This window comes from Dothidotthia symphoricarpi, assembly GCF_010015815.1.
Source record: "Dothidotthia symphoricarpi CBS 119687 unplaced genomic scaffold P153scaffold_10, whole genome shotgun sequence".
Classification (NCBI taxonomy): Eukaryota; Fungi; Ascomycota; class Dothideomycetes; order Pleosporales; family Dothidotthiaceae; genus Dothidotthia; species Dothidotthia symphoricarpi.
Window position 1 is genome coordinate 499,689 of NW_022985017.1, and position 13,212 is coordinate 512,900.

The 13,212-nt window shown below is 51.3% G+C and overlaps 6 protein-coding genes and 1 non-coding gene across 7 annotated transcripts; 4 read left to right on the forward strand and 3 right to left on the reverse strand.

Moving 5' to 3' along the window:
* Nucleotides 1-516: 516 nt before the first annotated feature.
* Nucleotides 517-2,709, forward strand: P153DRAFT_422995 (GMC oxidoreductase; the record flags this gene model as incomplete). The annotated part of the gene is made up of 3 exons (XM_033672401.1): nt 517-556; nt 611-1,327; nt 1,382-2,709. The coding sequence occupies 3 exons, from the start codon at nt 517-519 to the stop codon at nt 2,368-2,370; spliced, it is 1,746 nt and encodes a 581-aa protein (XP_033523770.1). The 3' UTR covers nt 2,371-2,709.
* Nucleotides 2,601-4,626, forward strand: P153DRAFT_403113 (uncharacterized protein). The gene is made up of 3 exons (XM_033671976.1): nt 2,601-3,220; nt 3,293-4,070; nt 4,118-4,626. The coding sequence occupies exons 1-3, from the start codon at nt 2,830-2,832 to the stop codon at nt 4,263-4,265; spliced, it is 1,317 nt and encodes a 438-aa protein (XP_033523771.1). The 5' UTR covers nt 2,601-2,829; the 3' UTR covers nt 4,266-4,626.
* A 751-nt stretch (nt 4,627-5,377) lies between these two features.
* On the forward strand, nt 5,378-6,968 carry P153DRAFT_422996 (glutaredoxin domain-containing protein). The gene is made up of 3 exons (XM_033672402.1): nt 5,378-6,156; nt 6,216-6,818; nt 6,864-6,968. Exons 1-2 carry the CDS (start codon nt 5,721-5,723, stop codon nt 6,551-6,553), a joined length of 774 nt encoding a protein of 257 aa, XP_033523772.1. The 5' UTR covers nt 5,378-5,720; the 3' UTR covers nt 6,554-6,818; nt 6,864-6,968.
* Nucleotides 6,969-7,001: 33 nt separating this feature from the next.
* Nucleotides 7,002-7,817, reverse strand: P153DRAFT_396659 (uncharacterized protein). The gene has a single exon (XM_033671501.1). The coding sequence runs from the start codon at nt 7,807-7,809 to the stop codon at nt 7,120-7,122; it is 690 nt and encodes a 229-aa protein (XP_033523773.1). The 5' UTR covers nt 7,810-7,817; the 3' UTR covers nt 7,002-7,119.
* Nucleotides 7,818-8,765: 948 nt separating this feature from the next.
* P153DRAFT_431350 (acyl-CoA thioesteras-like protein) lies at nt 8,766-9,986 on the forward strand (the record flags this gene model as incomplete). Its single annotated transcript, XM_033672891.1, has 2 exons — nt 8,766-9,018; nt 9,069-9,986. The coding sequence occupies exons 1-2, from the start codon at nt 8,809-8,811 to the stop codon at nt 9,984-9,986; spliced, it is 1,128 nt and encodes a 375-aa protein (XP_033523774.1). The 5' UTR covers nt 8,766-8,808.
* A 427-nt stretch (nt 9,987-10,413) lies between these two features.
* Nucleotides 10,414-10,525, reverse strand: P153DRAFT_t68. Its single transcript has one exon. It is a non-coding gene; the product is annotated as a tRNA-Leu (tRNA).
* A 278-nt stretch (nt 10,526-10,803) lies between these two features.
* Nucleotides 10,804-12,783, reverse strand: P153DRAFT_340186 (mitochondrial cytochrome-like protein b2). Its single transcript, XM_033665861.1, has 3 exons — nt 12,415-12,783; nt 11,159-12,368; nt 10,804-11,108 (listed from the first exon to the last, which is right to left on the reverse strand). Exons 1-3 carry the CDS (start codon nt 12,559-12,561, stop codon nt 10,966-10,968), a joined length of 1,500 nt encoding a protein of 499 aa, XP_033523775.1. The 5' UTR covers nt 12,562-12,783; the 3' UTR covers nt 10,804-10,965.
* Between the last annotated feature and the right edge of the window lie 429 nt (nt 12,784-13,212).

Genomic DNA, 13,212 nt, shown 5'->3' on the forward strand with positions numbered 1-13,212 from the left:
AAACAGATGTTGGCTTAAGCAATATACACATTCAATCAAAGAATAAGTTGTGCCACTCAGGCTCTCCTCTTTCTGTCATTGTCACTCCCAAGACCTTCATCTAGACAAGTTTCATTACAGGCAGCGCTCAAATCCTAGTCTTTCACTCCATTCTAGCCAATAAGCTTGTTTCCATCCGGTCGCTAACACATCCATCCATCCACGCACCATGCGCAGGACTCTACCGGTACCACAACCTGTCAGCACCAAGTTACAGCGGCAAATCAGAGCGCTTGGCGGCATGCCGCAGTCAGCATCCGACGATGTCCGTATGAACGGTATGCTCACGCTAATGCATGGGGGAAAAGTGTAGCTTGTGACCCTGCATGCCTAGCTCTGGGGTCACGTATAAGGATACGAAGGGTTCCGCCAGATCTTGAAGCAATAGACAGTGGTTTCTAGACTGATCAACTTGTTCTGGTTCTGCAATTGCCCTCAAAATACACCCTTCATTGTATCTTGCGCTCATTTTCGAACATGGCCGTGGATAAAACATACGATTTTATCATCGTAGGAGGTACCTCCGATCCTCCCCGCGCCAAGTCACGCCTCCACATCTAACACCACCAAGCTGGAACAGCAGGCTGCCTCCTCGCGCACCGCCTCTCCCACAGCCCTGCAAAACCTTCTGTACTTGTTCTCGAAGCCGGCGCGCAACCTGAAGGCGAGTACCTCCGCGCACCTTTCCATCGTTTCCTCGCTGCAGCCCTACGCCCGGATCTCGACCATGGCTACGTCTCTGAACCTGAGCCCACCCTCAACGGCCGCGAGATCACATACACACGCGGCAAAGGACTCGGGGGTTCTTCTATCCTGAACTTTGGCGTCTACCTCACCGGATCCAGTGAAGACTACAACCGCTGGGCAGATCTTGTGGGCGATGAGACCTGGCGCTGGGAGTCTGTGCAGAAAAGCTTCCACGCGATCGAGAATTACGGGTTTGGAGACGCCAAAGCGTACTCTGGGCTTGCGCAACCAGGGAAGGAGCACGGGACAAAGGGGCAGTTGAAGGTCGGGCTACCGGCGGCGCTGGAGGAGGGTGTGGTGCCGCAGATGCAGGCGTTGAGGGAGGCGGGCGAGAAGATCAACTTGGACCCAAACTCAGGGAATCCGGTCGGGGTCAGCGTGTTCCCGAATAGCTATAGTAAGGTCGGTAGGTCCACGAGTGCGGGAGCCCATTTGCTGGATCCCCCCGACAACTTGGAGATTTGGACAGATGCTACGGTGCAGAAACTGGTGTTCCAGGGGGATAGAGTAGTGGGTGTTGAGACGAAGGATGGACGCAAAGGTAAGGTTTTCGAGGAACTCTATTCCCTCAGGTCGATACTGACGGATTGGATAGCAACGTCGAGCAAGGAAGTCATATTGTGCGGCGGTGCAATCGATTCGCCCAAACTTCTACTACAAAACGGCATTGGTCCTAAGCAGGAACTCGAAGCGCTGGGAATCGACGTGAAGAAGGATCTTCCAGGTGTCGGTAAGCATCTTCAGGACCATGTTCTGTCCTTCATGAGTGTCGAAACGGAAGGTGCATTCAACGGACGCTATGCCTTCGAATCCAACCAGAAGCTACTCGACGAGGCAGCAGCAGCTTGGGAAAAAGACCAAAGCGGCGCATTTTCACTGCAGCAAAGTGTCATGTGGGGTGGATTCCTCAAGATTCTCGGCCTAGAAGAAATGCCCGAGTACAAGGCTCTCCCCAAGGATCACCAAGAATACCTGTCTCGAGACGCGGTACCAACATACGAGTTTATTAACAACGGCCTGCTCTGGCCGCCAGGCACCCAACTCGAGGAGGGCAATAGCTACATGACATGCATAGCGTTCTTAATGAACCCGCAGTCTGAGGGCTCGGTCACTCTGCGTTCATCCAACCCGGATGACAAACCTATCATCCACCTAAACTACCTCACGCACCCATACGACAAACGCATCATGCGCGAAGCCATCCGCGCGACGTGGACGAAACTCGTACTCAACCCGACGTTCGCGCCATCGATTCGCAGGACGATCTGCGGCCCCAAGTCAATGTCAGACGAGCATGTTGACGAGTTCATGACGGAAAATGCGGGCACGGTCTGGCACGCAAACGGAACGGTGGTGATGGGCAAGCCTGGTGATGCGAAGACGTGCGTGGACTCGAGTTTCAGGGTTCTTGGGGTGAAGAATTTGAGAGTGGCGGATCTGAGTGTCTCTCCTCTGACCACAAACAATCACACTCAACCGACGGCGTATCTTATGGGACAGAAGTGTGCTGAGAGACTGATTGAGGAATACGGGTTGGGCGAGAAGTCACGGCGGCATGTTGGGGTTGGTACACCGAAGGTCTAGGGCTCAAGCAGAGGTGGGGGATATGGGTTTGTGAGCCTCAAGAAGTATCAAAATAGTATCTAGTAGCAAGAGGAGTGACGGAGTGACGAGATTCGAATGTTGTTACTCAGTCTTTACAGGAAGAGGAACACGATGACTGATTTACACATCATGCTTTCCTTCTGTTTCCAGTTACTAATAGAACTCTATCTTCAAAACCAGCAAGCGTTGGAGATTAAGGCGGGGTTCGTCTTATTCAGTGCAGCGTTGAGAGGCATCAGAATGCGTTGGTGCATACCAAGTTGTAACAGTCCTCAGTCGTTCGTTCCTACCCAATCCGGCAAGCACGCACGGCTCGGGCGCGTTTGTAACTTTTCTTCAGAGAAAGTTTCGTAGCTTCAGAACTCAGTCTCAAGCTTCTCACTAGTCATCTTGTTAGAAGTCACTTGTGTAGTTACAGTCAAAGTTCACGAGTTCACGATGACCGTACCTACTACACCCACACCCACGCCAACGCAGAATGACGCTGCAGAGCCCCAGAAGAGGAAGAAGACTCGCCGCGGCAAACGACCCAAGCGACCGTATCCAGCAGACCGCAGTCTAGCTGGCCGGATACGTACTGCAATTGCAGAAGAAGAGGCGAGACGTCTGGCTACGGCGAAGCTTCACCCCGATGAGCGATATGGCACATTCTGGGAACATGAGAATAGCTTCGAGGATGTGGCACGTAGCCGTATCCATGACCAGTGGGCGCTCGATCGCGCAGGATGTGCTGACGAATGGCACTCTGAAGACGATGCATGGGAGGGCTGCGAGGTGTCAGAAGATGAACCTAGCTCAGAAGAAGAGGAGGAAGCAACGGAAGATCACGGTAAGCTGTTCGAGCGTGTCGATTTCTGTAGCTACAGGACTTCTTTTTGAGCTTCATACTAATCTGTGCTAGAAGTAATCTTCATTGACAGTTCTGAGGACGAAGCTGGAAACGAAGATGTAGAGATTCCGTCCGAGCTAGCGGTAACTACAGTTGTGCCAGAGACTGCGATTCCAAGCAATGAAAAGGGTAAAGCTGTAGCCGCCGGCAATGAAAAAGACAACGATGACGACAGCGAGGGCAGCGACGATGATGGCGACGGAATAGCGAAGCTACATCCTTCCCAGCCAACCGGTCAATACCTCATTGTCATCTGTCGCCTTTCCGGCTGGTCAGCTGCAAAAAAATACCAAAATGAGGGTGACAGCTCAGCTGTTGCAAATGGAAAGGTGGTGCAAGACCGGGTACGAGAGGGTATTGTCCTCGGGCAGAGACTGGAGAGATATAGCCCAATCCCAGTACAATTTGCTACGATCGTAGCTACATGTCATCAGCGCCCGGGGGCATACTTCACCAACTTTGAAAAGGTTGTTAACAGGCCCCCCGCAATGGTCAAAGATGTTCGCCAATTCTTCAACACTCTTCCCGATGGCGCCAAGGTGACTGCTCTTATCCGCGGGCCCGATGGACTGGGAGTTGATCCTGCAACCGTTTACTCGCTCTGCCAACTTGGCGCCAGGAGAGGAATGAAGTTACAGCTTATCTTCCAGTACATCAAAGTGTACGATAGTATTCGCCCGTTGACTCTAACCGCATTCAAGGGGCTTGGTTCGGTTTTGGTGCTACAGGGAAAGACGATCTTGCAGCACATGACAGGTGTTGAAGGCAAGAATTCGCCAGAAGTCGCTAGGTATGTATACTTCAAACGTACATCAGGGAGATCTAATGTAGCTACAGACTCGAGCGCGTATTGAGAGACCTGAATTACTTCAAGAATAGCGGTGTGGGTGTGGTAGACAGAAACGCACTACCAAACCATAACCAGATGGGCGCCTTCGAGTCGTCTGCAGGGGCAAAAGTCAAGCGCAGAAGAAGACAGGGCTGAGAAGAAGGGCGAAAGGGAAGATGTAGCTACAGTGCGTAGAATACAATCACGATGAACAGCTCTATAGCTCCCAACCTTCGTTGCCGCTGCCTTTCTTGGGTAGACCATCTCTTTCAAACTCATCCCACCGTACCGTAAAGACTGGTGATTCAAGCCACTGTTTCAGGGTAGTGCTGTCCTGTAGCTCCAGGCTCGCGGCAAGCTTGTTCAGGTTCTGGAAGTCTCGAACCTGCTCCTTCTTGGGCTTCGTGCCCGGCGATTGGGCTGTAGCTTCACTAGAGAGATCTTGTGAGACCTTTCGCCTCTTTGGTCCAGCGTTGTTGCTGCTCATCTTGCGTTGTGAGTTTGATGGCACGCGGAACACACGAAAGAGGAAACTGGTAACTTGAGCGCGATGTAGACGTCGGTTGTAGGAGGGGGTGTTGTTGTTGGACTGTGACGCAAATTGCATTAAAAAACGTTTGTGTGCTGGAGCGTGAGAGCGTGCGAGCGCAAGGGCCACTCTGTGTGTCAAGAATAAACGGAGGTGAAGGCAAAGAGGTGAAGGCAGGGCAGCCAGTTACAAGACTAACATCTCAACGTGCAACGTTGCAGTATCAATTAACCTTGACTTTTCAAAGTCTGGGTTCTGTAAAGCATATACAAAGAGAAGTAGCTAGTGCTTATAGATGTTAAGAGGGGGGCATATTTCGTCCATTGAAAGGAGACATTAAAGTAAATCAAGCGGTAGATTAAAGAGTGGATTTGATAGGTCCAGTTTGTATCGGCGTGTGTTGAACGATGCGATGCTCGTGTAGTTTTGTGAGCGATGTCGAGTAAGTTCAACAAGATGACATTGTCAAATGAAATGGCACAGGAAGATTTCTTGAAACGCAAGAAGTAACAAGACACTGACGGGAAGGAAAATACGTTGAATGCGCTAAAATGCGTTGCCAGACGAATTTCGTGCTGTGAGACGTGCTTGTAAATCCATTCGGTATTGTAGGATCTGTAGACGCGACGTAGAAGGAGCTGCCGACGCGTGAGTGGTGCAAGTGTGGAGAAGCGGCAGAGACATCCGAGTTCGTCTTGGCGGGCTGCATTCCATCCATCGAGGAGAGCACGGAAGGCACGTCTGGAAACACTCACGCCAATAAAATCACACTCCTTTGTGGCACAGCCTCGACCTTACGGTACTAAACGTTTGCCCTCTTCCTCCTGCACAGTCACGTTTGCAGGGCTTCGTACTCTCCTTTGAGCCGTTACGCAATCTTATATACCTGAGCATGCGCCTACGGCTCACCTTAGCACCACAACCATCTAAACACGGGGTCAACCAGCACCGCTCACTCGGCATTGCGTTACTCGAAACGACGTCATTGGAAGCTCCTTAGCACGCGCAAAACCCGGGCCATTTGACGAATTCCATTCTCACGAAAGTGCACTTTCTACCTCACGACCAACACTAAGCTTACCATGATGCCGTCGCAACGCCGCTTCAAGGCCATCAGCCTGTTCGTAATCGTAACTATTGTCATCATATTTTACATGTCAAGCGCGGGCCAGCAGACACGGTCATCACCCTTCTACACCAAGACACAACAGGCGTTGCAAGACCGACAGTATGAGGAAGCAGCAAAACAACGAGACGCCGACAGCGTAGGATCGCGACTTAAGGCCGCAGAAGACCAGGCAAAGAAGGCAGCAGACGACAAACACGCAAAGGTCAAGGATAGCGTCGAAGGAGACGCGAAGAGCGTCGCAGGACGAGTTAAGCTAGACGGAGACAAGGTTCCCGGTGTCGCCGCGCAAGGCGGCAAGCCACGCGACCAAGCAGCCATGAATGAGCACGAAACACCAGAAGACCACGAAGTGGAGATGGAGCTGAACGCCATTTTGAGGAAGAGTCCCAGTACGACACCCCCACACTTACTCACCCCGAATCCTGGCAATCGCTAACCCGCGCCACAGCCATCGTATTCTCCAAATCCTACTGCCCATACTCGAAAATGGCCAAACACATCCTCCTCGACAAATACACAATCGTCCCCGAACCCTACGTCGTCGAACTCGATCTACATCCGCTCGGCCCGAAGCTACAGGAATTCCTGGGCCATATGACGGGTAGGCGGACAGTGCCGAATGTGCTGCTCATGGGCAAGAGCATCGGCGGCGGCGACGACATGCAAGAGCTCGACGAGACGGACGCGCTGGTGGAGAAATTCAAGACCATGGGCGGGACGCGGATCACGAAGGTCGAACACCGGGAGGCGCGCGGGGAGAAGAAGGCCAGTCGGCGACGCGCTTGATTTTCTTGAGCGGCTCGTTTTCGTGTGTACACTCCATGGGCATGACTACTCTGGGATTCGGGTAGGATTGGTTGTTTTGCTTGGGTTCACGGGTGTCGCTGGGTCTGGTTAGGTCTGGTCATGGATATACCCCCGTAATTCCAACGTTTCTTCTCTCTATGCACATGTCTCGAGCTGAGTCTTAGCCAACCTTTCTCATACTCAGAGAGCACATTGGGTGTGCTACTAACGTTCTTTGGACATGTCAGGATATCGATGTCGTCAAGTAAGCAACGGACTCATATTGTACACACTTTCTGACTTGCATCAGTTGTTCTTTGTAACTCAATAGTATCTTCGTCTTTGAGTACAGGCTGGGAGTCTATCCGTCAGAGCAAGAAGGAGTGATGGGTATGAACTTGTGCACGAGTTTTGTAAGTACCTATGTTATATAAAAGAGAATCTCGTTCCTCGTCGTTCCTTGCTAGGCATGATATTGCCTGATCTCCCAGACTCCCAGCTCGCTCCTCTCGTTCCGATTCACCACTCATGCGAGCTAAATATCTCCTCTTACACCGTACTCGCACTTACTTCTTCGTTCCACCATTCTCTCTCACCGCAATGTTCTCCTTGCGACTCAGGATCTTCTTCGGGAGGAGAGGCTCCGGACTCAGCATCTTCTTCGGGCCCCAGGTGCCTGCCCTACCACCCAAATCAAGGCTCTTCTCCTTCTCCTTCCTGTCACTTCCCTCGCCCACACCCACATTGACAGCAACGTTCTCCTTCTTCTCCCGCGCAACAATCGTCTTCATGACCGGCGGAGCAGAAAGCGGGCCCGACGTAGCACTGACTCCCTTCCTATCCTTCCCCTTCTTCCCACTCCCCGTCTCAATCCACAGCCCACCCTCCTTCTTCGCGCGTTCCTCCCGTGCCGCCCTCTCCATCTTCCTCCTCACCTCCTCCTCACGCTCGCGGCTAGCCCTCTCGCGAGCCTCGCGACGCACACGTTCCTCTTTAATGCGCAGTTCATCCCTCGCCCTGAAGTCCGCCATCTTCTGCACCTGCTTGGTGACTTTGGCAGCGGCTTCGGCTTCGACTTCGGCGCGGTATTCGGATTTGATGCAGTACCAGCAGGGGAAGTAGCTCTTGCGCGGCTTGGGGTCTTCGCCGATGTCGGGACATACCGTGTTGCTGAGGTAGCCTGGCTTGCACATTTCGAGGTAAGGGCGGTCTGAGGGGTGTTCGCATGTGTGCATCTTCCTCCAGTATTGACACATTCTAGCGCTTTGGGTGTGAGCTGAGAGTGTACGTTGATAGGTTGACGCAGCTTACCTTGATGGGTGGGGTTTGTAGAAGAATTGGGAAAGCAGGAGAAGTTGAGGTGAATGGGGTGGTAGAAGGGATGGTGGTAAGGTTTATATGAGACGGTGGGGCGACCTAAAGGTGAGAGGTTTCTGCCTGGTTCTCTTGCGTTTGCAGGAGTTGAAGGCAGGCGCGTCGCGTGCACTGAGACAGCGATTACAAGTGAGGAAGGCGCCATCAGGTTGCGATGGGCAGGAGCAACCCTCCTTACACAACGATACTTTTCGGACCAAAACTGATCATTTATCATAGTATAATTGATTGACACAGGTGATGAAATGTGAGGGAAAGTATAGAATGTATTGGCTGATTGCATTGTTTGAGTGGCCAACTGAGAGTGAAATCTGGATGCATTAGAGACATTCCACACTTTGAACAGGGTACAAGCGATGTACCACTATATCCGACCATTTTTAACATTATTTCACTGCTGTGCCATTTTCCGACTATTGGAAGAGGCCGCATCAAGAAGTCCCTTGTTGACGAAACATGAGGAAAAGGGGATATGAATGATCGAGAGATTGTGGGGAGAAGACAGCAATTGAAAGATCAGAGATGAACAGACGGGCTGATGTCTTTGTATACTGCAATATTCTTCTTCTTGATCCCATAAAAGCACTGATCATCTCGACTTTCTCACATTCGTTTTCTGACGTCGATTCTTGCGTCATCGCATAACCCTACATTCATATTTTCTTGACCCCTTTGTAATCACTTTCACACCCATCTCTTATCAAGTAACGCGGCTCGAGGTGGACGTGCACAAGGGAGACTAGAAATCCCGGTTTCCCCTCAGAGGGCGCTCTTAGTGGCCCCACTTGATCCGTCGTTGGACCCGAGGTAATACTACTTCGATCTTATCCGCCAGCCAGTCAAAATATTTTCCTGGCATATCTGCAAACCTAACGCAAACTATGGTTGTTCGTCCGTACTTCACCGAGGACAAAAAGGTGCTGCCTCTAGACAAGATCCTCGAGCTTGAGAAGATTGATGATTGGACGTTTCGGTCCATTGTGAAAGCGTATTCGCCTTATGGGGGAGAAAATGGTACCTTTGGAGGCTATGTATTCTCACAAGCAGCTTGGGCCGCTGCGTTGACTGTTGACGAGGGATATATGATACATGTACGCCGAAACCTCATTCTGACATCGACACGATTTAACTTATGTGATAGAACAACACCGGTTTCTTCATCTTGGGCGGAAAGCCCGACGAGCACTTCACCTACAAAGTGCAAAAAATAAGAGATGGGTATGGTTACTGCACGCGTTTTGTGACCGTAACTCAGGTCGAGGGAGCAGGCGACATGTTCACATGTACATGCTCGTTCAAAAGAGAAGAACTATCATCTATCGAAGTCCAAGAGCCGATTAACATCAAGGAAACGTACCGGGAAGTACTGCAAGGCAAAGAAGACGATCCAATGCAACACCGCGACGTACCGGACAATGATTCAGAGAACTTCAACAAGGTCTATCTCCCAGCGCATCCAGACCATTTCAACCCCGTCCCAGGGCTGCACATCCGCGTACCTGACATGGCAAAATACAACGCGAATCGGACCGCCACCGATCGTAGACACCTCCATTTCTACACGCTACGAGGCTCCCTACCATTGCCGACCGCGCCGTTCCCCCCAGCACCAGGTCCAAACGGCAAGATTGCGCTCACGCGGTGGGCAAATCTCCACGCAATCGGCCATGCCTACGCCTCGGACCGTAACTCGCTCTTTTGCATACCCACTCATCTCGATAGACCGGATTTCACGCGCATGGCTTCTCTTTCGCACACCGTCATCTTCCACGTCGGAGTTAAAGATCTCATCATGGCCGCGGAGCCGAGGATCGACCATCCGAACGCCGATCCTACGTTGTGGGAGGATGGCTCGCTGCCCATGTGCAATCTTGAGGGTCATGAGAAAGGGGACAAGGATGGACGGCAGTGGTTTGTTCAGGAGATGTGGTTTTCGCGGGCGACGGGCGGGAGAGCGTTGCATTGTAGTCGCATGATGGATTACGAGACAGGGACTCATATTGCGACTACATTTCAGGATGGTTTGGTCAGGTTTGCGGTGCCAAATACGAAGTTGTAGACTTGCTGAGAAATTAAACTGGTTGTGATGATGAAGATACTGAGCAATGTGTTGGTGAACGCATCGCTGTATCAAAAGATGACCGTCATCCCCAAAACACGGTAGCATACGATGTATCCTGCAATTGACTTCAAAAGAAACTATCGACGAGCACGAGACTCATGGTGAAGATTATCACGTCGAGATTTTCGCTGAGTCGGAATCATGTGATCCGACCACCACCACCAGCGAAACGCAGAAGAATGAAACCCAAACGATCTAGCCATGGGACAAACGAATAACAATGAGTACACAGAGGTGCCAAAATATTATGTTCGTGCGTGGCTCGGGCCTCAGCACGTGCTACACCCAACCGTCCACCACACCCGAAGGGCACAACACCAGCAAAAAAAGAACCTGGACGACCTGCTCAACGAGCAGACGATATTGATGAGAGTGGGACTTGAACCCACGCCACTTTCGTGACCAGGAAACTGATTGCTCAGTGTTGCTAAGGGGAGACCTTAACCTGGCGCCATAACCAACTCGGCCATCTCACCGTAAGGATGATTGATGGAGGAAAATTGCTTTAGAACGTATATATAGCTTTCAAAATTCATACTTTCATGATGGCATGGCGAGTCTTACCTGGAACAATCAACTTTTCTAGACGAGCTTGAGTGAGGCGGGGTCGGGCAAGAGATTTCTCAAGTGCGGGGCCGGTCGGCAGATATAAGCTCCAGTCTAGGACGCGGCTTGGTCGTAACGGAATTGTCGAGTCATCTACAGGCACAGATTCATTCGTTCGTTGAAAGAAGATTTTATCTTGACCTATGTTGGATTTTATGAACACTATCTTCCAGCCTTGAAAATCCTGTCTAGAGTGGACGACTCTACGTATTTTGCAGCAGCCGACGACATGCTTTAGCTGTGGCGGAGACTTGAGCGGTACATTGTAATGACAAATACAGGAGCTATACTGTGCTATATACGGGTAGTATCACAACCGACTCTTGATACTCAACTGCTCTGGCCGCCACATCTCGTTCAACACTCGACTCGCGTTTACCATCTCAGGTCTGCACTGATCCAGTGACGTGATACCCAACAGCCGCATGCCCGTTTGGAGTTCTTCCGCAAGCACTATCGTCCATTAGCTTCGTTTCAACCAGTCACGAACTGATCAGACATACCATCTACACATCGCTCAACACCCTTGGTCCCATACGCCGCAAGCGCGTACAGGAACGGTCGACCCACGCCAACTGCTGTAGCGCCCAGACACAGTGCTTTTAGGATGTCGTTCCCGTCTCTCAACCCTCCATCGAGGTAGATCTCGAGCTTGCCTAGCACCTCTGGCGAATACGTCCGAATCTCGAGAAGAGTCATGAGCGCACTGGGCGCAGTGTGTAGCTGCCTCCCACCATGGTTGCTGAGAAGAATGCCATTACATCCGTATTCCATCGCAAGTTTCGCATCCTCGGCGCACTGGATACCCTTCAAGACGATCGGCCCGTCCCACTCGTTGCGTATCCATTCCAGATCATCCCAAGTAGTATGCGGACTGAGTTGTCCTTGCACAGGCCGTCCACCCATTGCAGGCGCAAACGCATTGTCGCTACCAGTCTCCCATTCAGCGGTAGTTTCCTCTCCTAGTCCAACAGCTAAGGCTTCTTCGGCTTGCAGATACCGATCCTTTGTCCTCTTTCCTAGAACCGGAGTATCGACGGTGATCCATAGACCCTTGTACCCACACTTCTTGACCAGTTGCATCAGTTCGATCGCTTTTGTGCGATCAACAGGCATATAGTATTGGTAGAATAACGTCGTCGGACTTTCATTTCTCAGCCGCTCTTGTTCGTCGATATAGCATTGCATAATCTGCTCGCTGCTCTTCGTGCTTGAGGTGCTGACCACCACGTGCGTACCTTTTCTAATTGCTCCTCGAATCATCTCTGGTTCTGCACCGGGGTGCATAGCTCCCATGGTTCCCATAGGTGAGATGTAGAATGGATGCGGTGAGCTGTAGCCAAACATCTTACGCCTCGTATCAACATCGCCCACATTGCGCATCACACGCGGACGAAAGTTAATGCGACCCCAGTCGTCCAGGTTGCCCTGCAACGATGCGCCAGTATTCGCGGATCCCGAGGCGTATATGTAGGATTTATGTGGCAGAACAGCTTTTGCTGCGTTTTCGAAATCCGGAGTCGACACACATAATGTGACGTGTGGTATCTCCTTGGAACTATCTAAATCTTCGCCCAACGCTGCTTTCTCTTCCTTAGGCTGTCTGAGTTGTCCGAAGGTGTCAGGGTCGACTGGTCCAAGCAACGAGTTAGATGACAGATTATCCCTCAGATAGTCCAGCGGATGATACATTTTGAATTCTCTGGACGCATCCTCCTCCGGGTCAGCGCGGTTCGTCGCAACATGGCAGACCACTCACAGTTCCAGCATTCTTCAATATGATAGCTGCACCTCCTGGGTGCTCAGACAAGAAGCTCGTAACATCGTATACATTCGAATCTACCACTATCCAGCAGCTTTCCTTGTTGTTGTGTTTTGCAACTTCAGCTCCGTTGATGGATGCCATATTATGAGTGTCTTGGCAATGCGATGAATGTCAATTCGTAAATATGGATGAGTGCTAGATGCATGGCCTGCCGTTTCGGCTGTATTTGAGGTATGCGGGGGCGGATGCCGCCCACGCAGTCCGCGGGAATAGCGACGCCCCCGCATGCTTCAAATGCAGCCGGGTGATCAGTTCCCGAGCACCGAAGAATCATCGTTCCCATGAAGAATGCGTTGATACTGGGGACCTCCGTTTGAACATGAAAGCTGTATTGAGATGTCAGCGCGTATACTTTGAACGCGTAGCGAACGCGTCGTGCACCCGGTTTCGTGCGGAAGGATCCCGCCAACCTCTCAACACGACGCAACGCCTGCCCAGATTGAGAAGCTCTGTTATGGGTCCTCCTCAAGGACATACCAAAGCCTACCTAATACCCAAGTATCTCACATCCCTGTGAACTCAGTCGAGGTTTCGACTCCGATCCATGACCAGCAATCCGAATCCTGAGGAATACCAGTGTCCCAATTCTTCGGAGTGGAGTCGAACACCACGACTGTACCTTAATTTTACCCCTCTACCATTGTTAGCAGCGGCTAGAAGATTTAGTTGGTCAGTTTGGATAGTGAAAGAAAATTGAATGCAGGTAGAGATGGATGCGACGTGTAAAGCAAA